The sequence below is a fragment of the Leucoraja erinacea genome, chromosome 33 (genome assembly GCF_028641065.1).
Source record: "Leucoraja erinacea ecotype New England chromosome 33, Leri_hhj_1, whole genome shotgun sequence".
In the NCBI taxonomy this organism is placed as follows: Eukaryota; Metazoa; Chordata; class Chondrichthyes; order Rajiformes; family Rajidae; genus Leucoraja; species Leucoraja erinaceus.
Window position 1 is genome coordinate 19,306,573 of NC_073409.1, and position 25,677 is coordinate 19,332,249.

At 40.5% G+C, this 25,677-nt stretch overlaps 1 protein-coding gene across 3 annotated transcripts in view; it reads left to right on the forward strand.

The window, feature by feature from the left end:
• Positions 1 to 25,677, forward strand: part of LOC129712777 (monoacylglycerol lipase ABHD2-like) — a 74,836-nt gene that overhangs the window by 23,690 nt on the left and 25,469 nt on the right. For all 3 annotated transcript variants that reach the window (XM_055661506.1, XM_055661507.1, XM_055661505.1), the window contains 3 exons: positions 8,034 to 8,209; positions 9,779 to 9,946; positions 22,033 to 22,216. In XM_055661506.1, the coding sequence (XP_055517481.1) occupies positions 8,034 to 8,209; positions 9,779 to 9,946; positions 22,033 to 22,216 (528 nt within the window). The remainder of the gene's footprint in view (positions 1 to 8,033; positions 8,210 to 9,778; positions 9,947 to 22,032; positions 22,217 to 25,677) is intronic.

Sequence of the window (25,677 nt, forward strand, 5' to 3'; positions counted from 1 at the left end):
TGATACTGTACAGTTCATATCTGCATGCACATAACCCTTACCCCTCCATTCCCTGCAAATCCATGTGCCTATCCAAAAGTCCCTTAAATGCCAAATCTAGGTGTGAACGTCTAGCACAACTTACTTGTTGCTTTCCCCTTTTAGTTACCTGCCAATGTCATTTACTGTGCCCTCCATAATGTTTGGGACAAAGACCTATCATTTATTTATTTGCCTGGGTATTCCACAGTTTGGGATTTGTAATAGAACAAATCACATGTGGTTAAAGTGTACATTGTCAGGTTTTAATAAAGACCATTTTTATACATTTTGGTTTCACCATGTAGAAGTTACAGCTGTGTTTATACATAGTTTCCCCATTTCAGGGCACCATAATGTTTGGGACACAGGTGTTTGTAATTGCTCAGGTATGTTTAAATGCCTCCTTAATGCAGGTATAAAAGAACTCTCAGCACCTAGTCTTTCCTCCAGTCTTTCCATCACCTTTGGAAACTTTTATTGCTGTTTATCAACATGAGGATCAAAGTTGTGCCAATGAATGTCAAAGAAGCCATTATGAGGCTGAGAAACGAGAATAAATCTGTTGGAGACATCAGCCAAACCTTGGGCTTACCAAAACTGTTTGGAACATCGTGAAGAAGAAAGAGAGCACTGGTGAGCTTACTACTCGCAAAGGGACTGGCAGGCCAAGGAAGACCTCCACAGCTGATGACAGAAATCAGTTCTCTCTGTAATAAAGAAAAATCCCAAGAATACTTAAAAGAGCAACCACAGTTCTGGAAAAATGTCTTGTGGGCAGATGAGACCTAGATTAACGTATATCAGAGTGACAAGAGGAGAGAAGGAACTGCCCAAGATCCAAAGCATACCACCTCATCTGTAAAACGTTGGTGGGGGGTGTTATGGCCTGGGCATGTATGGCTGCTGAAGGTACTGGCTCACTCATCTTCATTGATGATACAACTGCTGATGGTAGTAGCATAATGAATTCTGAAGTGTATAGACAGATTAGATTAGATTAGATTCGTTTATTGTCATTCAGACCTTTCGGTCTGAACGAAATTCTGTTTCCCTGCAGTCATACATATAATTTACAAAAAAAATGACAAAACACATAGTCAACACAAATTTAACAACCACCACAGTGAGTTCACCAAACACCTCCTCACTGTGGTGGAAGGCAAAATCTTAAGTCTCTGGCTCTTCCCTCTTTGTTCTCCCTCTGCGCCGAGGCGACGGTTCAAACTCCGCGGGTGGTCGCTGCCTCGCCACAGCTCAGAGGCCGAGTCAGGTCTCCGCCTCCGCCTCCGCCTCGGGGCCGAGTCAGGTCTCCGCTGCTGCTGCCGCTGCTACCGCCGCCGCTACAGCTTCGGTGCCGAGTCAGGTCTCCGCCGCTGCTGCCGCCGCTACAGCTCCGTTGCTGCCAGCTCCGCCATTAGGCCTCGGCGCAGACGGAGACGGGGGATACGACCGAAGAAAAAGTCGCATCCCCCGAAGGAAGAGGCCAAAGCATTGTTTCTCCCACCCCACCCACATACATACACAACTTAATAAAACAAAAGACACATCCTATCTGCTCAAGTTCAAACAAATGCCTCAAAACTCATTGGCCGACGGTTCATTCTACAGCAAGACAATGATCCCTAACATACTGCTAAAGCAACAAAGGTGTTTTCCAAAGCTAAAAAATGGTCCGTTCTGTTCTTGAACCCAATTGAGCATGCCTTTTATATGCTGAAGAGAAAACTGAAGGGACTAGCCCCCAGAATTCTCTGCCTCAGAGGGCGGTGGAGGCTGGTTCTCTGGATACTTTCAAGAGAGAGCTTGATAAGGCTCTTAAAGGTAGCGGAGTCAGGGTATATGGATTAGAAGCCAGGAACTGATTGTGGATAAACAGACATGATCACATTGAATGGCGGTGCTGGCTAGAAGGGCCGAATGGCCTACTCCGGCACCTATTGTCTATTGTCTAAAACAAGTATAATCTAAAGATGGTTGCAATACAGGTTGGCAGAGCATCACCAGAGAAGACACCCAGCAACTGGTAATGTCCATGAATCGCAGACTTCATGCAGTCATTGCATACAAAGATATGCAGCAGAATACTAAACATGACTACTTTAATTTGCATGTCCGTGCTGTGTCCCAAACATTATGGTGCCCTGAAATGGGGGGGGGCGACGACTATGTATAAACACTGCTGTAATTTCTACATGGTGAAACCAAAATGTATAACAATGGTCTTTATTAGCATCTGACAATGCGCACCTTAACCACATGTGATTTTTTTCTATTACAAATCTCAAATTGTGGGGTACAGAGGCAAATAAATAAATGATGGGTCTTTGGCCCAAACATTATGGAGGGCACTGTATATAGATATTAAAATATCTATTAACATTTTTATGGGGGGGGTTGGGGGGAAACTTTCTCAATCGCTTACGGTGCCGGTGATGCGATTATTTTCCGGATCGCATCTCCGGTCGTTCTGCGGCCTAACATCGTGGGGTTGGAGGCCTTGCTCGGGACTGACTTTGAACCCTATCACGGGGCTTGGACTTGCTCGGAGCAGATTCCTTACCTGGGATCGCCGCTCTATGCCTATCGGCACCATCGGGAGCTCGCAGTCTCGAGTTGAGACCGTCGCCGGGAAGCTCCAAAAACCGCATGACGTTCATCGATTGCCCGATGCGGGAATGCTGAGATTCCCCACCCGATGCAGGACCTTGATCGCCCCGACAAGAAAGACCCGCCGCCTGCTATGGGAGTAAGATCATCCCGTCAACGGAAGGTTAGAGGCCCCCGACCGCTGGAGGACAAAGAAGGGAGAGATTGAACTTTTTTCTCCCTCCATCACAGTGAGGAATGTGGAGGAGTCATTGTGGTGGATGTTTATGTTAAAATGTATTTTGTGTGTTTTGCTTTTTACTGGTATGATGACTGTATGGCCACTGAAATTCCTCATATGTTGCAATACATACTTGGCTAATAAAATGTGATTATGCCGTAGCTGATCTGTGCCTAGGGAAATGGAAGTTCTCTTAAACTTGTTTAGTCATTCTGTTTAAAGATTTGGATTATTTATAGGTTTGTTGCAAAATCAGAATTCTTCTAGGTCCTGAACATAAAGGTTTGATAATATTGTAATTTAAACCCTTATCCCCTGTAAAATGTAGTACTTTGATGCCAGGTTCATCTTTAACCCCATGTTCTGGTTTAATGAGACTGAGAGAGAGGGGTCGTGATCTTTGAGCACTATTGAGCAAAGTCCTACATGCCCATCTGAATGTTTAATATCCTTCCCCATTAACTTTATATGTCTGTAATTTGCATGGAACAAAATTACTTCCTGTTTAACCTTAAAATCATATTATAATTAAAGGGCTTGTCCCAGTTTTTTAAAAATCTCATGATATATTGAGAAGATTACATTTTAATGTTGCCTCCAGTAACTTGACTCATGGCAGCTTGTGCACTTTACTTACTGTAGTAGTTTAGCAGCAAACTAATTTCTGCTTAAAATTGTGATCTGCTGTGATTTTAATGGGCTGGTATTGAATTGCTTTCTTGTTGATGACAACTTTAGGATGCTTCTTCATGAAGAACATTGATGATAATAACACTGGTAAAATTTAATGGCAAAAATGTGAAATAATAATGCTAGTGAAAATAGTCAGCATTTAGCTCAAGTCTTCTGAATAACTAATTTGTCGAAGTTTTTGTGCAATTAGGGTTAGTTCATAAGCACTCTGCAGTCGGATTGAAGTGAGTCATGAGATCCATCCGTGTAACTCCACCACATTGCAACACTGTCATGCACTAAGCTTACTTTATTTAATAATGAATGGAGCCGCATGCAGTCAAGGAAATTAAAAGACGTGCCTAACTTTTGACAGCGCTCCAGTTGTTTTAAATTAACCCTAATGGCATTGCTTCTGTCAATAGCACCTGATGAAGCATATATAATTTAGTGAAGTAGAAGCTAATGTTCTTCCAATTTGGCATAAATTAAAGACCTGAGATGACAGAAGCAGTTATTAGGCCAAATTTGGCCTGACATACAGAGCCTTCAATTTAACCTGGTTCAATAAATAACCCTTGATGCTGTGATTTAGGTTTCCATGTAAACATTTTGTTTTTTTTCTTAAACTGAGGGTGTCATTGAAATTGTATACATTTTTTGGCTAGTGATCAAAAAATCAAAATATTATATACAGGTGCTCCTCAACTTACGATGGATAGATTACCTTCTGATTACCTTCTGAGTGTAGTCCAGAAAACCCTGGTGGGATAGAGACCACGTCCTGCTGAACCTACCCCAGCCCTCGTTGCCTGGCCCAGCCCAGCCCCTGGTACCCCTGGAAACAGGCCCGCCGACCAGCGATCCCCGCACATTAACACGACCCTACACACACTAGGGACACTTTCTACTTCCACCAAGCTGTACGTCTTGAGTGAGGAAATCGAAGATCTCGGAGAAAACCCTACCAGGTCATGGGGAGAAAGTACAAACTCCGTACAGACAGCATCAGTAGTCGGGATCGAACACGGGGCTCCAGCGCTGCATTCGCTGTAAGGCAGCAACTCTACCGCTGTGCCACCGTGCACCATCGTAAAGTTGAAATAGCGTAGGTCGAGGTACATCTGTAGTCGGTTTGCAAGTCACCTAAATAACTTGGAGTCCTAAAGCCATACGGCAAGAAAAAAGGCACTTGATGCCACCACATCCATGTCAACCTTTTTTGCCTAATCTTATTTGCTTGCATTAGGCCCAAATCCCTTTTATACATTGCTTATTTCTGTCTGTCTAAATGCGCCTTAAATGTAGAGATGGCATTTGATTTCACCACCTCCTCTGGCAGTGCATTCATGATATTCACTCGCAAAACAAAAACAATCCTCAGATCCTCTTTAAAACTCTCCTCTCACTGTAAAACTAGTTTTTAATACCTCTGTATGTGGTGGAGATTCTACCTGCCCTCTATCTTTCTCCCATTATCTTGCATTTCCATCAGGGCTTGTATATTCCTATCAGATAATCTATTGTAGAAGAAGGGTCCTGACCCGAAACGTCACCTATCCATGTTCTCCAGAGATGCTACCTGACCTGCTGAATTACTCCAGCATTTTGTCTTCTTTGTAAACCAGCCCTCTGTAGTTTTTTTTTTACTATTTTTGTTTACATGTGCTTTGAGGCAAATACAAATTGACATTTTATTAAAAAAACAAGATTTCTCACCAATGGATACCTCCGGCCATAGTCTTGTTTTCAATGTACTTTTGCAATGGAAGATTCCTTTATTTATCAGTGGTTAATTTAATGTAGAACGTTTCTAGCCAAGGGCTGCTCCAAATCTGGTAACTTGGAATTCATTTACTGAGAAATGCAAGCAATTAATGAAGAGGCACCAATGAGATTCTGAAGAGTCTGAAGTAGGGACCTGAAATATCACCCATTCCTTCTATCCAGAGATGCTGCCTGTCCTGCTGAGTTATTCCAGCATTTTGTGCCTATCTTCGGTTTAAACCAGCATTTGCAGTTCTTTCCTACACAAGAAGATTCTTTGTTAGGTAAACTCAACATGATTTTCTGTAAATTGCATGCGTTTTTTTTTATGTTACAGCTTGCAAGATAAATAAGTGAAAATGTATCTGTATTTCTAAAAAGTATTTAAAAGGTGCCATGAAAACAGAAGTTTCATAAGAGTTCATGAACATCGTCATACATAAGCATGTAGATTGGTTAACATAATATAAAACAGGTTATTTTTGGGTTAGACACAAAATACTGGAGTAACTCAGTGGGTCAGGCTGCATCTCCAGAGATGCTCTCTGACCCACTGAGTTACTCCAGCAATTTGTGTCTATCTTTGATGTAAACCAGCATCTGCAGTTCCTTTTTATTTAATTTTTGGGTTGCTGAGTTATTACCTAGGGTGCAAGGATCAGGTATTAACAATCATATTAATAGCTAGATAAAAGAACAGTTTAATAAATTCAAGTCTGACAAAAAGGTTAGGTGACGAATAAGCTTTAAGGAAGGTGTATAGACGGGTTAGTTGGGCAACAAGCTGGTATATGGAATATAATATTGAGGAACGTCATTCCAAAAATATGCTTTAAAAATGTAGTTTTGGTATTGAGTGGACTATGGTTGTGTGCACTAACAACACACACACACACACACACACACACAGGTGCAGCAAGTGATTAGGAAACAAATGGTAAGTTGATTTTTATAGCAAATGTTCTGTTTACAAGAAGGAAACCTTGTAATTATTGTACACAAATTTATTTTGAACACCTCTGAGGTACAATGCAAATTTTTACTGTCTCCACCACGGCAAGGTTACACTTGGAGGTAGCGTGATGTAACCCTGTACATTGATTTAAAAGATGAAGGGTTGTCATTTGAAGAATTATTGTGTGGGATTGGTTTCTGTTCTTGAAGCATGAAAAATGAGAGGAAATCCTCTTGTAAGATAAAAATTGAGTAAGTCAGATGGCGGGGATATTCAGAGGATGTTTTAGTTTTTGGTTATTGAGTTGGAACTTGGGCCGTGATTTTGTGTGGGGTTAGAAATTCAGTAAGTTGGTTAGATGTCATTTTCATTCTGATTTCAGTTTAGCTATGCGGTGTGGAAACGGGCCCTTTGGTCCACTGAGTCCTTGTTGATCAATGATCATCCATGCACTAGTTCTACCCTACACACTGGGGACGATGTACAGAAGCCAACCAACTTACAAACCTGCGCGTCTTTGGACTGTGGGAGGAAACGGGCGCACCCAGAGAAAACCCAGTGGTCTCAGGGAGAACGTACAAACTCCGTTCAGAGAGCACCCATAGTTAGGATTGAACATGGGTCCATCGCGCAGTAAGGCGGCCACTCTACCTCTGCGCAACCGCATTATGAGTTTTTTAAAATTTTCTAGCCAAGAAAGCTTTGCACAGAGAGTTGCAACTGATTCCAAAGGAGGTATAGATATCAAATCAAATCAAATCAACCTTTATGGTCATCTTGCAAAGCAACAATTGTACAGTGCAAAATGAGAAGAAGTTTCCCAGGGAATACCGGAGCATCGCACATAAAACTTAAACATTTCACACATAATAACAGTAAAAACAATCCAGTCCCTGATGAAACAGTATAGGTCTGATGGAGAGGAAGTCTGATGAAGAGTATTTAGTATTTGGATACCTCAAGTCAAGAGGATCAGGAAAGAAAATGGATGGGGTAATGGATTAGTTTGATTTTAGGGATTGCAAAGTTGGTTTAACCGGTCTTATGGCCTGGGCTTGCTCGTATTGCTCATGACATAAGAATACAAGGAATCAGTTGCAAGGAAAACCAAGGCATAAGATTAGTTAAAATTAAGTTAGGCAGCTAATACCTGTCCAATGTTTTGAGTCTTATTGTGTAATAAGACGCAAAACATAAGGTCTCGGGAGAATTCATTTTGAAATGTAATTCAGTGAAGAATGAAAGGTTAGACCTAATGAACACAAGATAGATACAAACTGCTGGAGTAACTCAGTGGGTCGGGCAACATCTCTGGAGAAAATGGATAAGTGACGTTTTGTGTTAGGACCTACTTCAGACTGATTGTTGGAGGAGGGAGGTGGGACTAGAAGCAAAATACGAGAACAAATCAGGGCTGACAACAGACGACCTCCGACAAGGAGGTTCCCTGATAAGCTGACTGTTGGCTAAGACTGGTGTGAGCCAAAGACAGATATATAGTTTTGAACTGTGGAGCAGGTTAATGAACCTCAAGTGAAGGAAGAGGTTTGTGGAAGTTATCGAATATTAGAGAATTCAATGTTCATATCGCTGGATTGTAAGCTAAGACATCTGATAAGGTGTCACTGGATAAGAACAGCATTGCTATCAACAAAACACTTTAATCTGCAGAAATATTTGGCTTTATTGTGAGATGGGTGGGAACCAAAGAGGATATCTTGTTGTGGATAATGGCTTGAGGACCGATGTTCTTGTGAAGTGACTAGTATTTGCATTTGTTTTATTGAACAGATATATTCCGCCCCTCATCTGGGGAAAGAGTGGACATGTGCAGACAGCATTGTATGGTAAAATGGGACGTGTAAGCTCTCCCCATCCCTATGGTCTACGCAAGTATCTTCCCATGCCTGATGGAGCTACTGCTACGTGGGACCTTTTTGAGCCTATGGCAGAGCACAACACTGGAGGTGAGTGAGCAACCAAGTGTGACTGAGGGAGAATTTGGTGAAACTACAAATATTTATTACGTATTAAAACTACATAATAGTTATTCTTCTATTCAAACGTGCAAAAGGAGAAGGATTTCATTTACAGTCAGTTGACTGTACACTTAGCTGCAGCAACAACATCACTCATTGGTACGGCTTTGGGGAATATTGTAGTTCGAGTACACAATCCATTAAGGTATAGGATTTAGAGGGCATAACCTGAGGGGTATCTTTTTCACTTACAGGGTGCTGGGTATATGGAACAAGCTGCCAGAAGTAGTAGTTGCAGCAGACACAGTAACATCATTTGAAAGTCATCTGGGCCGGTTTAGAGGGATATGGAATATTGCAAATAAGTTTAGCTTAGCTGGGTCATCTTAGTCTGCATGGTGAGTTGGGCTGATGAAGGCCTGGTTTCATGCTGTATGACCCCATTACAATACTTTTTGCACAGCTAGATTTTGGAAAATGGAGGATAAATTAAATCTACCTCTGTTTGTTCAACAATCATGTAAAAGCTGGAGATAAGCATAAAAAGCTGGAGTAAGACAGGCAGCATCTCAGGTTGTAATCAGGCACAGACTCTGTTTAATACACCAACTTGTTCAATAGTGAGTAGTATGTTGATTCTAAGCTGATACATAATATTGAAGAAAGCTTTGGCAATGTACTATTTCGTACACTGCAAATCTGGTCCCTTGATCTTTTTTTTAAATTCTTTTTTTTAAATAATATTTTTATTAGAAGTAGACATATTATAAAGCATAGTTACATATTATAGTAAAAAAACTTTTCATACACATCAGTCATACATTATTAAAATTTTCAATTGTCGATTACTCCTGCTTCTAGTGTTTTTTTTATATAGAAAAAGAGAGAAAGAGAGAATAAAGAGTTATAAATATCAAAAAAACAAAAAAGGTGGAATGGATTACTTATAATACGTCATTGGAGATAGGTTCGTAGATTATAAAGTATGACTTTTCATCTAATCAAGTTTCAGTTGGGTTTTCGTGCTGGGCCAATCTATCCCGTCAGATAATTAATGAATGAATCAAAAAGTTCTTGTTTGTCCATTAAGACAAGTCTAATTCTTTCTAGATATAGGGTCTCCGACATTTCCACAATCCACATTTTAATTGTGGGGGTTGTAGGGCCTTTCCAAAATTTTAATATTCATTTTTTCCCGGTTATTATACTGTAGTCGAGGAGGGGGTATTGATCTTGACGAATTTGATGTATACGTATTGTTCATTGAGCATAATATATAAAGTAAGTAGAATATGTTCATCCAAAAGATACCAGATTTGTCGAATACATTACTGGAAAATAAATCTAAAGTATGTACAGTACAAAAGTTCTGTCCTACATGTTAGCAGAGAGGGAAACATCTAGTAGGTGATGTGCATAGTGGAGAGTTTGGAATCTAGGCTAAATGTCTTTTGTTCTGGGTTAAACAAATATCATCTTGTCATTATTAAGACATTCTGATCATTAGCCTGTATAACATTTACTATATTGATACCACCAATTTCTTCTTTTGATTAGAGGATATTACTATGGTGATTTGTCCTGGGATAGCTAATCACAGTGAAAAGCAGTACATTCGGACATTTGTCGATTATGCCCAGAGGAATGGATACCGCTGTGCTGTTCTCAATCATCTCGGTGCTTTGCCTAATATTGAACTTACTTCTCCTCGTATGTTTACATATGGTAAGAAAAATAAATTGTTTTGCTTTATCTTAATAAAAAAAATTACAATGCAGAATGATTATGACAAATACTGTGCAGTGAAGTTGCAGTTACGATTCAGCTAAAATCCAGCCAATAATTACACAAAATAAATGTTTTGGTGTTCAGCAAAATTTTGATACTGAGGCACACTAACACATTTTCCAAACTTTTGGATGGTATTTTTTATTGATATCGTAGATTTCCGTTTTAGATGTTCACTGTAGATGTTATACAGCATTGTAATTTTTCCAGTGAACCAGCTAAGTTTGGTGGAGTGTGGGGGCAGTGAATCAAAATGGAACAGAGCAAATGATCTGTTGAATCAGACGCCGAAGCATCTGCATTTCCCTTCCTATATGCCTTTACCCCCTTTTCCTGCTCCTTTACCCCCTCTCATACAACATGTAATAGCAATGACATTTCCAAATAGTTGGATAGCAGTTTTACTGTAAATGGTTCATGTCAATTCATTGCAATTCAAGTAAAGATGTAAAGACCAGTACGTTGTGTACTGGTCTGGTCTGCTTGCGTCATGAAGGATGTATGTGTGATAACAGGAATGGAATGATGGGTTTGTCTGACGATTCGGCAGACTGGCCTACAATTCAAGTTGAGTAGAAAGAGCTGATCATACTGATGTATAAAACTTGCTAACAATACCTGAAAGAGTAGATGCAGAATGAAGTTTCCCCTTTGCTGATCTGTCTAGACCCGTGGTCAGGAGTCTTAAAATCAGGGGTTTATCTTTCATGGCTGAGCCACAAGGAGTTTTGTCGTCTTGATGCTCACGAACCTTCAGCATTCTTTACTCAATAAATCTGTGGACACCAGCTTACTGAATATATTAAAAAGTAGATTGTTAGGCAATTCAATTCATTTAAGGAAATTCAAAGATATAGAGTTTCTCTCAAGGTCAGCAAGAAAGACCAAGAAGATTGTGATCAACTTCATGAATCAAAGTGGTAAACATAACCCTGCAGGCATTGACTGCGCCAAAGTAGAGATGGTTGAAACCTTCAGATTCTTCGCGGTAAATATAACCAGAAACTTGTTCTGGACCACCAATGTCGAAGCAATGGCCAAGCACACCTATGCCTCTACTTCCTTCGAAGCTTAGGAAGTTTGCCCTGTCCCCTACAGCTCTAACCAACTTCTCCGGATGCACTGTAGAAACCACTTTATTGGAATAGTTTGAGAACAGCTCCATCCAAGACCGCAAGAAATTGCAGAGAATTATGGATGCAGCCCAGACCATCACACAAGCTAACCTCCCTTCCATTGACTCCATTCACACTTCACGCTGCCTCTGCAAGGTCACCATCCTAATCAAGGTCGAGTCTCACTCGGCCACTCCCTCTTCTCCCCACTCCCATCAGGCAAGAGGTACAGAAGTGTGAAAATGCACACCTCCAGATTCAGGGACAGTTTTTTCCCAGCTGTTATCAGGAGACTGAGCCATGCTATAAACAACTAAGAAGTCCTGAGCTACTATCTACCTCTTTGGTGACCCTCGGACTATCTTTAATCAGACTTTCTGGATTTTATCTTGCACTAAACGTTATTCCCTTTATCATTAATCTGTACAATGTGGCAGACTGTCTCGTCTTTCCGCTGACTGGTTAGCATGCAACAAAAGCTTTTCACTGTACCTCAGTACACATGATAATAACTTAAACTAAACTCATCAAAAATGGTGCAGGGGTGAATCCTGAGCTCATTTGCATGATGGCTCTCCCATGTGAGCGACCGACTGTCTCTTCCGTTTCTTGTGTTGTGTTAATTTGTGATTTTATAAATCAGGTTTAACAGTAAAATGTCCCCAGCCACTTCATGGGAATTACTGGAGATTGTCCTGATATCACACCCAAAGTTCAGGAATAATGCCATTTTGATTTAATGGGTTGGGTGCTATGGTTTCAGACTGCTCTGAGAACTGATCCAAAGCCTGCTGTCTCTTGAGCTACAACCAGCTTGCACATTGTTCACCTCCCCATGAGCATATCTTTAGTTGCTGTCATCATAAACAAACTATTTGGCAATGGCCATGTCTCTTCAAGGTTGACATCAAAGGGGTTTGATGAAAGGAGGTTGAAATGGCTGTAATGGTTCATTTTGAAAAATGACGTGTTAAATTTCTGTTGAAAGAATCTGTCTTTATTTAATGGAGAGAACTATGCAACATTTCATTATTTCCAGATATTCATTGTTAGTTCCTGTTGCTGGAGTTAGTTTCCTATTTGTTTTCTGCAATCTGGCAATATGCAGAGCAATCTGTTATGTATAAAATGTTGAGGAATATACTAAAATTAACAACCTATATTTTTTTTAATAGTTCATTTGCCAGTTTTTGTATATTATGGCATCAGTAATATTTTTTGTTGCCCCTGGATGTTGCCAAGATGAAGTATAGTCTACAATAAAAGTATAGGCATAAGTGTAAAAGTTAACTGTATACAATAATGCTGCACAAAATGTGGTCAAAATCGCAGGGACTTTCCATTTCCTGTGGAAATGCTAGTTTTGTTGATCTGTACACACAGCCACTAAATTTGATGCCTTGTTTAAGAAGGAACTGAAGATGCTGGAACAATCGGAGGTAGACAAAAATGCTGGAGACCCACCCTTCGACCCGAAACGTCACCCATTCCTTCGCTCCATAGATGCTGTCTCACCCGCTGAGTTTCTTCAGCATTTTTGTCTGCCTAAACCTGATTTCTTGTTCCTTTAGCATGGTTTTATTCTAAATTGCTTTCTAAAAAGAAAACTAGACCACAAATGGCAAAACATGTTTCTTCTCTTGCTTCCAACAAACATGCCTCCACCCTCACTCTTGTACATGCAGTATAATTTTGCTCGCCTTCCTTTTCTTTAATCTTCAAGCCCCAATCCAATTCAAGGTATTGGCCACATCCCTCTCATCGTTTCTGAACCCTATTCATCACAATCTTCCCAATTTCCTCATGAACCGAACTCCCAGCTTCTGTATGAAACATAGAAACATAGAAAATAGGTGCAGGAGGAGGCCATTCGGCCCTTCGAGCCAGCATCGCCATTCATTGTGATCATGGCTGATCGTCCCCGCTTCAGTATGTTACTGAATTAAATCAAATACTGTTGCCTAGTGGGCATAGAGGCTTTACTCAGCTACTGAGCTGTGCATCTCCATCCCTTGCTGCAACAGCGTTATTGGGTAATCTGTGTTGCAAATATCTATGATATTTGTCTCTCGTCACTGTTGGTAATTAACTGTTATGTGATGATTGAAGATCCCAGTAGGATTAATCAAGTATGCTTGGAGAATTAGATTCATGTGCAGAAAGTGGCCTAAGAGAGCAGTGTGAACTAGGGGGAAGTGTTCCGGTGACATGAATTTCACTTGAGTAAAGTGCACAATTGATATTTGGAGATTTTTCCCATTAATATTTAACTATCAGCTGTGGAGATGCTTCATTTTAATTGATTATTCTTTGTGATTATAATATATAAAATTATAAATGACAAAGATAGAGAAGATTGTCAGTCATTTTCCAAGGTTGGAAATGTTGGATACTGGAGGTGGTGTCGTAATGGCAGCCTCACCAGCCGTCTTTCTCGTCCTTTTCTTGTTGTTTTTAGTCTGTTGTTAAATGTATGTTTTAGTGTATCTTTAGTTTTGTGTGTGTGGGGGGGGAGACTTTTTTATTTCCTCAGCGGAGATGCATTTTCTTTCCGTATTGTGCCTGCGGCCTAACATACAATACAATACAATACAATACAATACAATACCTTTATTTGTCATTTGAACCTCACATGAGGTTCAAACGAAATGTAGTTTCTGCAGCATACAATACAATAAAAGAACCAAAACACACACCAACACCATTCACATAAACATCCATCACAGTGGCTCTCCTCCTCACTGTGATGGAAGGCAAAGTTCTTGTCTCTCCCCTGCACTCCATTTCCCTCCCGAAGTCGAGGTCAAAGCCCCCGGCGGGCGCTAGTCCGCGGCAAATTAAGGCCGCGCCGGGCGTTGTAGGGCCGCTGCCGGTGCCCCGCAAAGCAGCCTCCCCCCGGGGATCCGCGAGCTCCCGGTGTCACCATCCACCGGAGCCAGGCCGCATCAACGCGCCACCGCCGCTCTCCACGCCCCGAAGCCGGCCAGCTCCACGTAGGTAAGTCTGCAGCAGCTCCTCAGCAGCTCCACGGCAGGCTCCTCAGCAGCTCCTCAGCAGCTCCACAGCAGCTCCACAGCAGCTCCACAGCAGCTCCACAGCAGGCTCCACAGCAGGCTCCACAGCAGCTCCACAGCAGCTCCACAGCAGGCACATCGTGGAGCTGGTGGTCCCTTTGCTGGGGATTGACTTCGGGAGCTCCAACCGCGGGAGCATGCGGACTTAATATCATGGAGCTCGCTGTCCCTTGGTTAGGGAACGACTTTGGGAGCTCCAACCGCAGGAGCTTCGACCATCCCGATCGCGGGAGCTTCAATCGCCCCGACGCGGGACTTTCGATCGCTCCGACTCGGTGGTTCGATCGCCCAGAAGCGGGATCTTTGATCGCCCTGACGCGGGAGCTTTGATTGCCGGCTACGGGAGCTTCAATCTCCCCGACTGCGGATGGCTCGACTGCCCTGATTGCAGGAGGAACGGAAGGAAGCAGATAATACGTTATGTCTTCCATCACAGTGTGCTGTGGTGCATGTTTATGTCCATTTTTATGCAGTTGTGTGTCTTGTTGCTTTTTTGATATGACTGCGTGGCAAATCTAATTCTTTATGTTTTTACATACGTGGCTAATAAATCAATTACAGTTACAAATTAGGTACATGAAAAATCTAATCAAACATTGAAGAGGCATTTAGACATCCAAACAGACAGAAAATAGAAAGACACAGACCATGTGCAGTCCGATGGGGATTAGTTTAATGTAGCGTCATGTTTGGTGCAGACGCAGTGTGTCAAAGGGCCTGTTCCCATACTATTCTGTTCTAGTGATGTGTGCTTCCTTATTGCTTTTTGATGCTGAGTTTATGAAGCATGCAACTGGCCATATGTAACTTGCAGATAACATGCCTCACAGCTGATAAAGGCAAAGCTGATAGTTGGGGTGTTTGCAGCTAAACGTGGGGTTATGGAACATGTTGTAAATGGCACCAAATTTCTAACCCTTTTGTTAGTTTGTCTTCATGTGTCTAATCTTAACATAATCTTAAATTTGAAGCATTTTACAAAAGCATATTTTTAATAGAACTTCTGAAAATGTACAGCACAATGACATTTGTTCCATGTCCATGCAGATTGAAAAAGGTACCAACCTACTTGCACTTCCAGCGGTAGGTCTATGATCCTCTAGGTCATGCTTTTTCAAATACATATACAAGTAATTTTTTTATTTAGGGTCTTTTTTTTGTATCGACTCCTTTCTGGCAATGAGTTCCAGATGTTTATCTCCTTTCCAAACACCCCCCTTCTATTTCTACAGATTATCTTAAATCTGTGCCATCCATGGTCGTTGACATCTCCTGTTTGGGGAATTGGGTACTTCCTACTTACTAGTTTGAGGCTCCTTGGAATTTTACACACCTCCATTAAAGCTTCCACTGTTTCTCAAAAACAAAAAAAAACCTTCATTTTTAAACAGCAAAAAAATTCCCAATGCTTGTAGAAACATCGTAATTCTTCTCTGCTCTCTCCAGGGTAATTGCATCAGTTCTGTACTGTGACCACAACACTTGTGTGCAGTAATTGAGCGGTGAATTGGTAGTGCAGTGTATACTCCTGGGATACCTCCTTACTCTTTCTGTGTCAACTAATATATTTTAACCAATCTTTCAATCTATTCTGTGGCCATCACGTGTGTGAGTGCGTCTGTGTGTCGGTATCAACATAATTGAACAATGTTCCTTGAGAATTTATATAGTTTAAACTCCTGGCAGTCCCTACAATTTGCAGCTATAATTATTGAAGTAATAAATTAGCTCAGTTATTACAGTTATTATTCTGCACAGTCAACAGAGTTTCTTCTCTAGTATTCGCTCCAGAGCACTGTGCAAAATGAAAAGCAGTAAATTCATTCTTGCGGGTAGATAGAAGTGTTGGAGAAACTCAGCGGGTGCGGCAGCATCTATGGAGGAAAGGAAATGGGCAACGTTTCGGAAAGAAGGGTTTCGGCCCGATACGTTGCCTATTTCCTTCGCTCCATAGATGCTGCCGCATCCGCTGAGTTTCTCCAGCACTTTTGTCTACCTTCGATTTTCCAGCATCTGCAGTTCCTTCTTGAACAAATTCATTCTTGCAACAGTTCCCAGAGGCATACACATTCTAGTTAATATTTTTGTAAATGATAATGACTTTGACTTAAAGATCACCAGTTTTTTCCAACAGCTCACCACAGAAATGTAGCTAACTTCTAAGATTGGATCTACAGAGATACGCTTTATAATTAAATACTCTTGATGAGATGGTTGGATATTGCCGTTGGCGGTATCTCTTTTAACATGAGAGTATCTTCAGAAATTGCAGTCTGTGTAGATCTTGAAAACTCGAGCGTTTCCAGGCCTGTTGTAGTTTTATTTTGTCTGTAATTTATTGAGTGTTGTTCCAAGACTTGTCATTGCATTCTTATTGAAATTAATTCCCAATGCAGCAGTTGAATCTCGCTAACTTTACAGAACATCTCTATTTGCCTTCTCTCCTACAATTTCTTTGAAAGCTCTTTGACAAATGAGGATAGAAGAACGTGAGTGACTTTGCGAAGATGCAATTAAGATGTGTTTAGAGGGCATAAATCAAAAAATAAATCTATCTATTGGGACAATTTCCTGAAAGTCCAAATACAGATTGATAAATCGAATGTATAATAACAATCTCGGGCAATTACCCATATATAAGAACAGCAAAAGAATGCTAAATTGGCATACAGTGCTAACACATCCATGTACATTGTGCTGAAGCGTGGAAACAAGGAACTGCAGAGACTGGGAAACAAAAGAGAGAACACAAAGTGCTCATTGGGTCAGACAGAGTCTTCGGCAGAACACGATAGGTTTCAGGTCGAGACCCTGTACTTTGTGCCTACTGGATACAGCTGTAAAAAGTGCAATAAAAGTGGAGTCAGTAGAGAGTATCAATTTGACAAAGTGCAAACAAATATGAATCAAATGGAGGAGAGACTTGAGAGAATGGGATCAGAGTAAATCTACAATGATCGACTATCTTAAGTATTCGGAAATCCCAATTGTTTGGGAGTTGCAATTTTCTGTGCTCCATTGAAATTCACCTGTTCCCGCACACTCTTTAAATTTACCTGGCTTACTAGAAAATTCAAAAAGCTGTGTAACATCTTTTTTTTAAAGTGATTTTAAAAGGTGTTTAAATATTAATAGGAATAACAATTCAATTGCCTGAGAAGTCGGAGTCAGGCAAAACCAAAGACCTGGCTGTGCTGGATTATGAGCATTCTGGCAAATTTCCACTGGACTGAAGTGACCAGTGGCAAAATTATGCAGCTATTAAACTAAAGCTAAGCTGAAAATGCTGTGAATTTTGGAGCCTGTAAGAGTGAGTAAACACGGACTAATGACAGATAAAGGACAATGGCGTCAAGCTCACCGACATCGTCAGGTTATTCCGAAATACTTTAAAGTGAGAATGTGTTCATTTGGATTACTTTTACAAAGAATTGGCACTGAAGCATTGATCAACTAACTTTGTGCTGTTAGGTTGTGTCATATGTGGATAGTATGACAAGCCTCCTTACTACATCAGTCTTGTTGGTGACTCGCATTATGACCCGTATCTTTATCTAGATTATTTTTTTTTTTAGATCTAGGTTAACTCCATAATTTAATTCTGGTGCTTTAGTAAATTTACGAGTTATTATAAATGCTTTCCTTTCTGCGTTTTGTGTTAAGTCGATGTTGTGTTTCTGATTAGAGTTGCTGACAGCCATAATAATTTTGTCTATATTTTTGTACGCAGTTGGAACTGCATCTTATCTACTACTTGATCTACGGTGCAGGAATGCAGATCTAAATTAAAACCTTGGATGTTTTCACATGAATAAATGGATATGAAATGATGGCCAAAAGCCCTTTTGTAATAAAACTTTTCATGAATTTCACTCGTGATTGTGAAGGAGAAAGAAAAACACATTTTCACGCTGACATTACTGAACTATAAATTTTGACGTATTTGTGGGTGTTGTTTTCAGATGCTGGAGCTCTCTGGTTATAGAGTTTCCACAACTGACAACGCCCCATCGATAAAACATCTGATTGAACTTCACTTTGAGTGCAGTTTTCAAGCTTAGTTGAAGGATTAACATTAATTAACCATTCAAGTTTCAGCATATCTGTTTTGTTTCAGTCCATAGTGCATAATCATGACATTTCACAGTCCAAAGGTATAACCTTTGAAATAGTTGCAATATTACCAAGATTAAATTTCATTTGTGCATTTTGTAGATCATAGGATTAAGATTCACAGTGAGCACTGCTCACAACCTTAATTTGGACATGTGACGTTGTGGTTTAATAGAAGTGCCATCTCTGTTCTTATGCTACGGCATCATTCATTTCTACTTTGTTCCCTGCATATATTTCTGCTATTTAAAGTTCTAGAAGTTGCCTTTGTTCCTTGGGATTGAGGTAACTCTTTCCTGTATCTTGTTAAAATAACATATCAATAACTTGCTCATATTTTTACCACATTTGATTAACCAAATGCGATTGAAAAACCTTTGCCAATTGATCCATTTTAATGATATTTCTTTTTTGCTTTATGTCTTTATAATTCAAGTTACATGTGTTTATACTAATTCCTGGGAATTTAGCACGGGGAATCCCTTCATTAGAAGGACTGTAATAGTTTGAGGCAAGTAGGGTTATGTAAACAGATTTGTGTTTTTCTAAAGATGACCACATATATTATAAAAAAAAGATCCAACAGTAGAAGCAGATCTTTGGGCTGATCCTTTAACCCTCTATTCTTTACACATATAATGTGCTCAACTTCATTGTAGATGCCAAGTGAGCGTGTAATTAGAAACATACTGCTATTTGTTGAGTGAGATATTATTTCTTCTTATTGTTCTTAAATCACCGTTAACAGTTTGAAAGAATTGTAGAGATGAAGCCCAGCTGCATTTAATTTCATTACAAAGCTTGCTAATAACGCAATAAACGGCCAGACTTCCATATGCCACAGAGCCCTTTGATTTTTATTACAAATTTAGAGCATGTGATCATTTTCTAAATGTTTCACTGCATTAGATTTGACATTGCTGATTGATTATTGTGACTGATTGACGGTCTTCCCAAGAATTAGTATTTTGACATAGTGCTGAAAGCAGGCAAACACTCGAGAAATTGCATGACCTATAAACTCAAATGAGTCTGGAAGGATTGGAAAGAAATCACCCTGAAAATGTTACTGCACTTGTTCTGAATCCATTCTTCCACCTTTGTACTCTGCTGAAATCCATGCCAATGTTTGATGCACCTGAATGTTCTTTCACTTGAATGTTCCTAAAGTTATGCAGACTTCATTCCCCTGCTGTCATTGCTAAGAATAACCGCCTGTTGCTATGGGAGTTCGTCAATAAATTAGTCATAAAATTTCTTGGTTGATTTCTTGCTACCACCAGCTGCATGTTTTATTAAATATAATATCAAAAGGAGCAAAATCTCTGTACTTGTTCCTTTTTCCTTGCATCTTCATTGATTTTTTAAATCAAGCCTCGTGTTACCACAGCTAATTCTACTCTTTTCTTGAAACTCAAACTTATGATCACTTTGCTCGATTCTTCTCTTCTTCTCAGCTTTAAAAAAACCAACTAATGTTGCTAGCATTCAATAGCCTTGTTCGTCTCTTATTTCGATGTTCTGCTCTATGTGCTTTGACTTGGTTTATTTTTCTTTAACATAACCAGATTAACAAGGTAAAGGAGCTGGTTACTTGAGGGACTTGCTTGTGCAATATTTTCTCAAGGGAAGTTATTATTTAAGATTTGACAATAATCTGCATTTGTGTCTGGCACAGATGGAAACGCTGTCACCTGTGGCTCAAGTTAATAATTTAATTTAAATGTGATATTACTTAGGGAGCTATCTAGGATTGCGAACTTTATCACGCCCAAATAAGGGGCAAAAAGTCAAAATAAGGGACAAATTCCCAACGGCAATTTGTTGACTGACTTGGCCGTGGCTGGGTGAATGATGAGTTGGCCCGGGTGCTGGACTGCACACAAAGCCCAGCCGGCAGAGTGGCTGAGGTGTTTTGGCCCGGGCGCCGGACTTTGCGAGCGCCGTTGATGAGTGACAAACCAATTTAGCCCAATATACCGGATGGCCCGGCTACTACGGGACAGTTGGCAACCCTAGTGCTATCATCTTAGATCTAAGATTGCACCCAAGCCAGGCTCTCTGTGACCAATCATAGAAGTGGATTTCCAATCACGCATTACAATCGCTCTACTCCTTTAAATCTCTACTCCGACAGCAGCGTTTTTTACTTTAAAAGTCCTGTCCCACAGTACGAGTTCATTCCAAGAGCTCTCCCGAGTTTGCCCTGATTCGAACTCGGAGATTTACGGTAATGGCCACTCGTCGGTACTCGGGGCTCTCGTGGACATTTTTCAATGTGTTGAAAAATCTCCACGAGTCTTCCGTGTTTACCTGCCATTAGCGAGTATTCCCGATTACCTGCCGTTAGCGTAAATAGCTGCGAAGAGACGTCCCCGAGCTCCGATGTACCCGCTATGTTCATTCTCCTTGCTTACTACGAGTTAGATTTTTTTTTAAACTTGGGAGAGCTCTTGAATGAACTCGCACCATGGGACAGGGCTATAACTATGCTATCTGTACAGTATGGATGGTTCAATTGTAATCATGTATTGTCTTTCTGCTAACTGGTTCGGACGCATAAAGCTTTTCACTGTACCTCGGTGCAAGTGACAATAAACTAAACTAAACTCGTGTTCAGGTTAAGATTGGAGCTGCACTTGTTGCACAAGGAAGTCGTGAAGTGACTCTTTTTTCGGGTGGTTCTGGATAGAAGAGATGTAATGGCCCCAATGGCCATCCGCAACTGCAGTTGGTCTATAACCATGTTTGAGAGTTCAGGGAGATATGGTGTCTCATTATTGGGAAGTAATCAGCAAAATCAAATAAGCCCCTTGCTACTTTGTAAAGTATTGTTTTTAAAAGCTTATAGTATTTACACAGACATTGTGCACTGCACTCCAAAAATAAAGTCAAACGCAATGAAATATTTCCATTGATTTCAACGATATGATGAACCACTCTAGCACTGTAAATTTGTGGAGGTGTCTTTGAATAGTTCTGGAGACTTGTGCTATTGGATCACGCTGCATGTGGAAGGTATGCTCGTGGAAAAACTGATATATTCCAGCCATGGTTCATCAATACATCTTTTGTGTGCTGCTGCTCAAAAGCCGTTTAACCTACATAAAAATCATTTTGTTTGCATAATTGCCCTTTTGATAATTTTCATACATAATGACTTTGCAAGGAAATTTGCGTATTCTGCCTTTACGGTACTGTAATTTTCATTATATATTTCGCAATATATCAGTTGTGGATGTGCGTACATCCACAATTCACATATTTAAACTACATACCTATCTTTGTCAGCAGCACAGTCATTAAAGTTACAGAATTGCACTGTGCTCACTTTTTTTGATAGCAAGATGTGCCAAATTAACGTGGATATTTGTTCTGCAAAATTAGGTTTGCTGGCTGCTGCCTAAATATAGTATGGAAAGATTTGACTAAAACTGCACATAATATGGTGCAAGTGACAACAAACTAAACAAAATTGAATTAAAACCTTTAAGTGAATTCCCAAAACAACACGAGCATTTCCATTCTGACGATGAATGAATTTCGTTAAAATATTCATTTTCTAACAATTTTAACTGCAAATCTGTATTTTTAATTTTGCTAGAACCCAGAGCACATGATGTACGGAACCGAAGAAATACGGTGAATTGGGATTGAAATGTTTGAAGAAATGTTTCTATTTTCAGTTACTTTGGAAGTTAACATCATTCTTTCCATATAGGTTGTACATGGGAATTTGGCGCCATGGTGAACAACATAAAGAAAGCATTCCCTCAGACCCAGCTGGTGGTTGTGGGGTTCAGCCTGGGTGGAAACATAGTTTGCAAATTTCTTGGAGAGGATCAAGTGAACCAGGAAAATGTTCTTTGTTGCATCAGCGTGTGTCAAGGCTACAGCGCACTACGGTGAGTTGACCTTTATGGAAATGTATGCATGTATTATGTCCCAAGGGAGAGTCATACGGCATGGAAATAGGCCCTTTGGCCCAACTTGCCCATGCCGACCAAGATGCCCCATCTACGCTAGTCCCACCTGCCTTTGGCCCGCATCCCACTAAACTTTACCTATCTACGTACCTGTCCAAATGTCTTTCAAATCTTGTTATAGTACCTGCCTCAACTACATCCTCTGACAGCTTGGAAAAAGTTGCTGCTCGTGTTCCTATTAATTGTTTCCACTCTCACCGTAAACCCATAACCCGTGGTTCTTGATTCCCTTCCTCTGGGTAAGAGACTGTGCATTTACCCTATCCAATTCCCTCATGATTTTGTAAGATCACCCTTCATCCTCCAGTGCTCCAAGGAATAATGTCCTAGCTTGCCCAACCTCCCCCTATACCTCAAGTCCTGGCAACATTCTCGTCAATCTATTCTGCGCGCAGATGCAAACCAATTATGATTAACATTGATGTTCTTGAATTCAGTCCCCAGTTAAACAACCACATGATTGTTTAAGCTTCTGGGGTTGGCTTTAGTATCCTGGAGCTAGAGAAGTTAAATCAATGCATTTCATGCACTTGTACATAAGAAATTTGAAAATTAATAACCAAGGATGATGAGTGAGGACAGGATCTGTGTTTTCTGTCCTGGGCTTCTTCAATCAATAGTAGTTGACGTAGGACCAGCATGAAGTGTTCTTTGTGCGAGGGAGGGAAAAACATGAGGGCCGTGCAATTGCACCTGAGTTAATTGATGGAAAAGTATTGAAGCTTGGCATTTGAATGTGGGGCAAGGCCATTTAATGGATACATTAGGCGGCTATCAATTGGAGAACTGTATGAATAATTTTGAGACATAAGTTCAATTTGTATAGGATTTCATATTTAAAGTTTCAATTTAAGACTCATAGAACTGCACAGCACTTTGACCCATATTATTCATGCTACTCAATTGGCATTCTGCGCCAGTCCTGTTTACCTGTATTTGGTCCTTAGCTCTTCTTGGTCCTTAGCTCTTTTAAACCTTTCCTATCCATATGTCTGTCCAATGTTTTTGAAAGTGGTAATTGTATCAGCTTTTATAGCTTCCTCTGACAATCACTCTTTTGTACTCATTAACCTTCCCAATGAAGGCAAGTGAGCCATACGCCTTGTTCACAGCACAGTCCACCAGGCTCACCATTTTTAGGGAACCATGCACTGGACTTCCAGATCACTCTTGTACAATATTCTCCAGGGTTCTACCAGTTACTGTGTAAGTACTGCCCTGGTTTGACATATTGAAGAGCAACACCACAGATTTGTGTTCAGTTTCTCTTGCTATTCCTTGCCCCACCTTCCCAACTGATCTGGATCTTGTTGCAAACTTAGTTATCCTTCCTCACGGTCTTCTATTCCGCCAATTTTGCGTCGTCTGCAAATTTACTGGAAATGTTAACCATATTGTTAATCCGCATTGTTAATTTAGGTAACAACCGCCATAGATCCAGGACTAACCCCTGTAGCAATCCACTGGTCACAGGTCTTCAATCTGAGAAATCACCTTCCAAACCTATCCTTTGAATCCTTCCTCCAAGCTAATTTTTGAATCCATTTAACTAACTCGATGTGGATTCTGTGCGATCTAACCTTACAGACCCTTGCGGGTCCTTCATCAGACTGGAATGAAGAGCTGCTTCAGAGGTGCCTGCACAACTATAGATTGGTAGTATAAAAAAAATTGTGCTTCCTTTTCAAGAGGGAAAACTACTGACCTCAGAACCATTTGGTTATCCATTAGCAGCCTTGTAAAAATTGCCAAGAAGCGAATTGGTCTATCGCCAGCCTTCTCACATACTCTCATTCTGCGATTGAATAAAAATGAAATTGGACTGGCCTACAGCCATTATGCACTGCAATCATGATTATGTTTGAAATCCAGACATAATCCCTTTGGCCCATATTTTTTAATACTATAACCAAAATCTATCAGTCTCACATTTGAAATGAGTTTGCCCAGCGATAGCTTTTCAGGAGGAATTTCAATCTCTTGCCGTCCTGTACCAAAGTGCTATCTGGCTTCACTTACAAAAGTCTTTAAACAAATAACAATTGGTTCTAAGTTGTAGTAAAATAAACATTAATTCTTTTCAGAATTTGCAGAAAAGACTGATTCAGGATGTTGCAATAATGTTGTAGGCAGATTCAGAAATTCCACAAGTTCATTTCCTTTCCCTACTTCCCCTTGTGGTGAATTCATTTTTAAACACAAAAATAGACCAAACAATCAGTCAATTCTGGTAAATCAATGGACCAGTTAAAGTCTGAATATAGTGACTTTTCTACATTAAGGACACAATTAAGAACCTTTTAAACAAATAGTCAAACCTCATGAGAACTCTGAAGTAAAGATTAACTAAGAGAAGCTAGAGACATCATTTGGAAGATAGACACAAAATGCGGGAATAACTCATCGGGTCAGGCAGCATCTCTTGAGAGAAAGGATGGGTGACATTTGTAGGTCTGAAAGTATGGCGGGGGGGGGGGTGGTTGCGGGGAGAGGATCGGGTGGTAGAGAAAGGGCAGAACAAATCAGGGCTGGTAATAGATATCCAAGGAAGGGTGGGAGCCATAATGGCCGATTGTTGGCTGGGGAAGAGGTGATAACGAAGGGTTATGGGGATGCAAACAATGGAACTAGTAGGATGACTGGGATGGGTGAGGGCGGAGGGAAGGAATGCAGGGGTTACTTGAAAATAGAAAATTCAACGTTCATACTGCTGTGGTATAAGCTGCCCAAGCAAAATATGAGGTGCTGTTCCTCCAATTTGCATCTGGCATCACTCTGGCCGTGGGGGAGGCCTCGGACAGAAAGGTCAATATGTGAAGGGGTTAAAATGTTTGGCAACCGGGTAGACCAAAGCAAACTGAGCATACTTGTTCAGCAAAACAATCGTTTGACAGAGACCAAGTGCTGGAGTATTTCAGAGGGTCAGGAAGCATCTCTGGAGAAAAAGGATGGGTGTTTTGATAGACAGTGTCATATTTGGTTTGGTATTTTAGCAGAGTACATTTTAGCGTATTGCCTTTTATGGAGGAACGCTGGAAAGCTAATAGAATCGGGAGAATACAGGTGAGATTGATTCCATTGATTAAGTGTTGATAAGTGTGCTGTACTTTATGCAAGTTGATTTAAGAGAAAACATTAGAGTAGTGAGGTGTTTTGCAGTCAGAGTTGTGGCCCTGAATGTACTGAGTGTAGGCTATGGTGCAATATTTTTACAATCCAATGAAGATGAAGTGAGGTGTGCTTGGGCCTAAGAAAACAAACATTTATAGTAAACTTTGTAAAGTCACTTGGGAATTGAAGTGATTTGTTCAATGGGAAGTCTGTTCCACTTGATGTTTCTAGTTTTGTTTTTGTGAACCTTACAAGTATGTTGTTGTAGA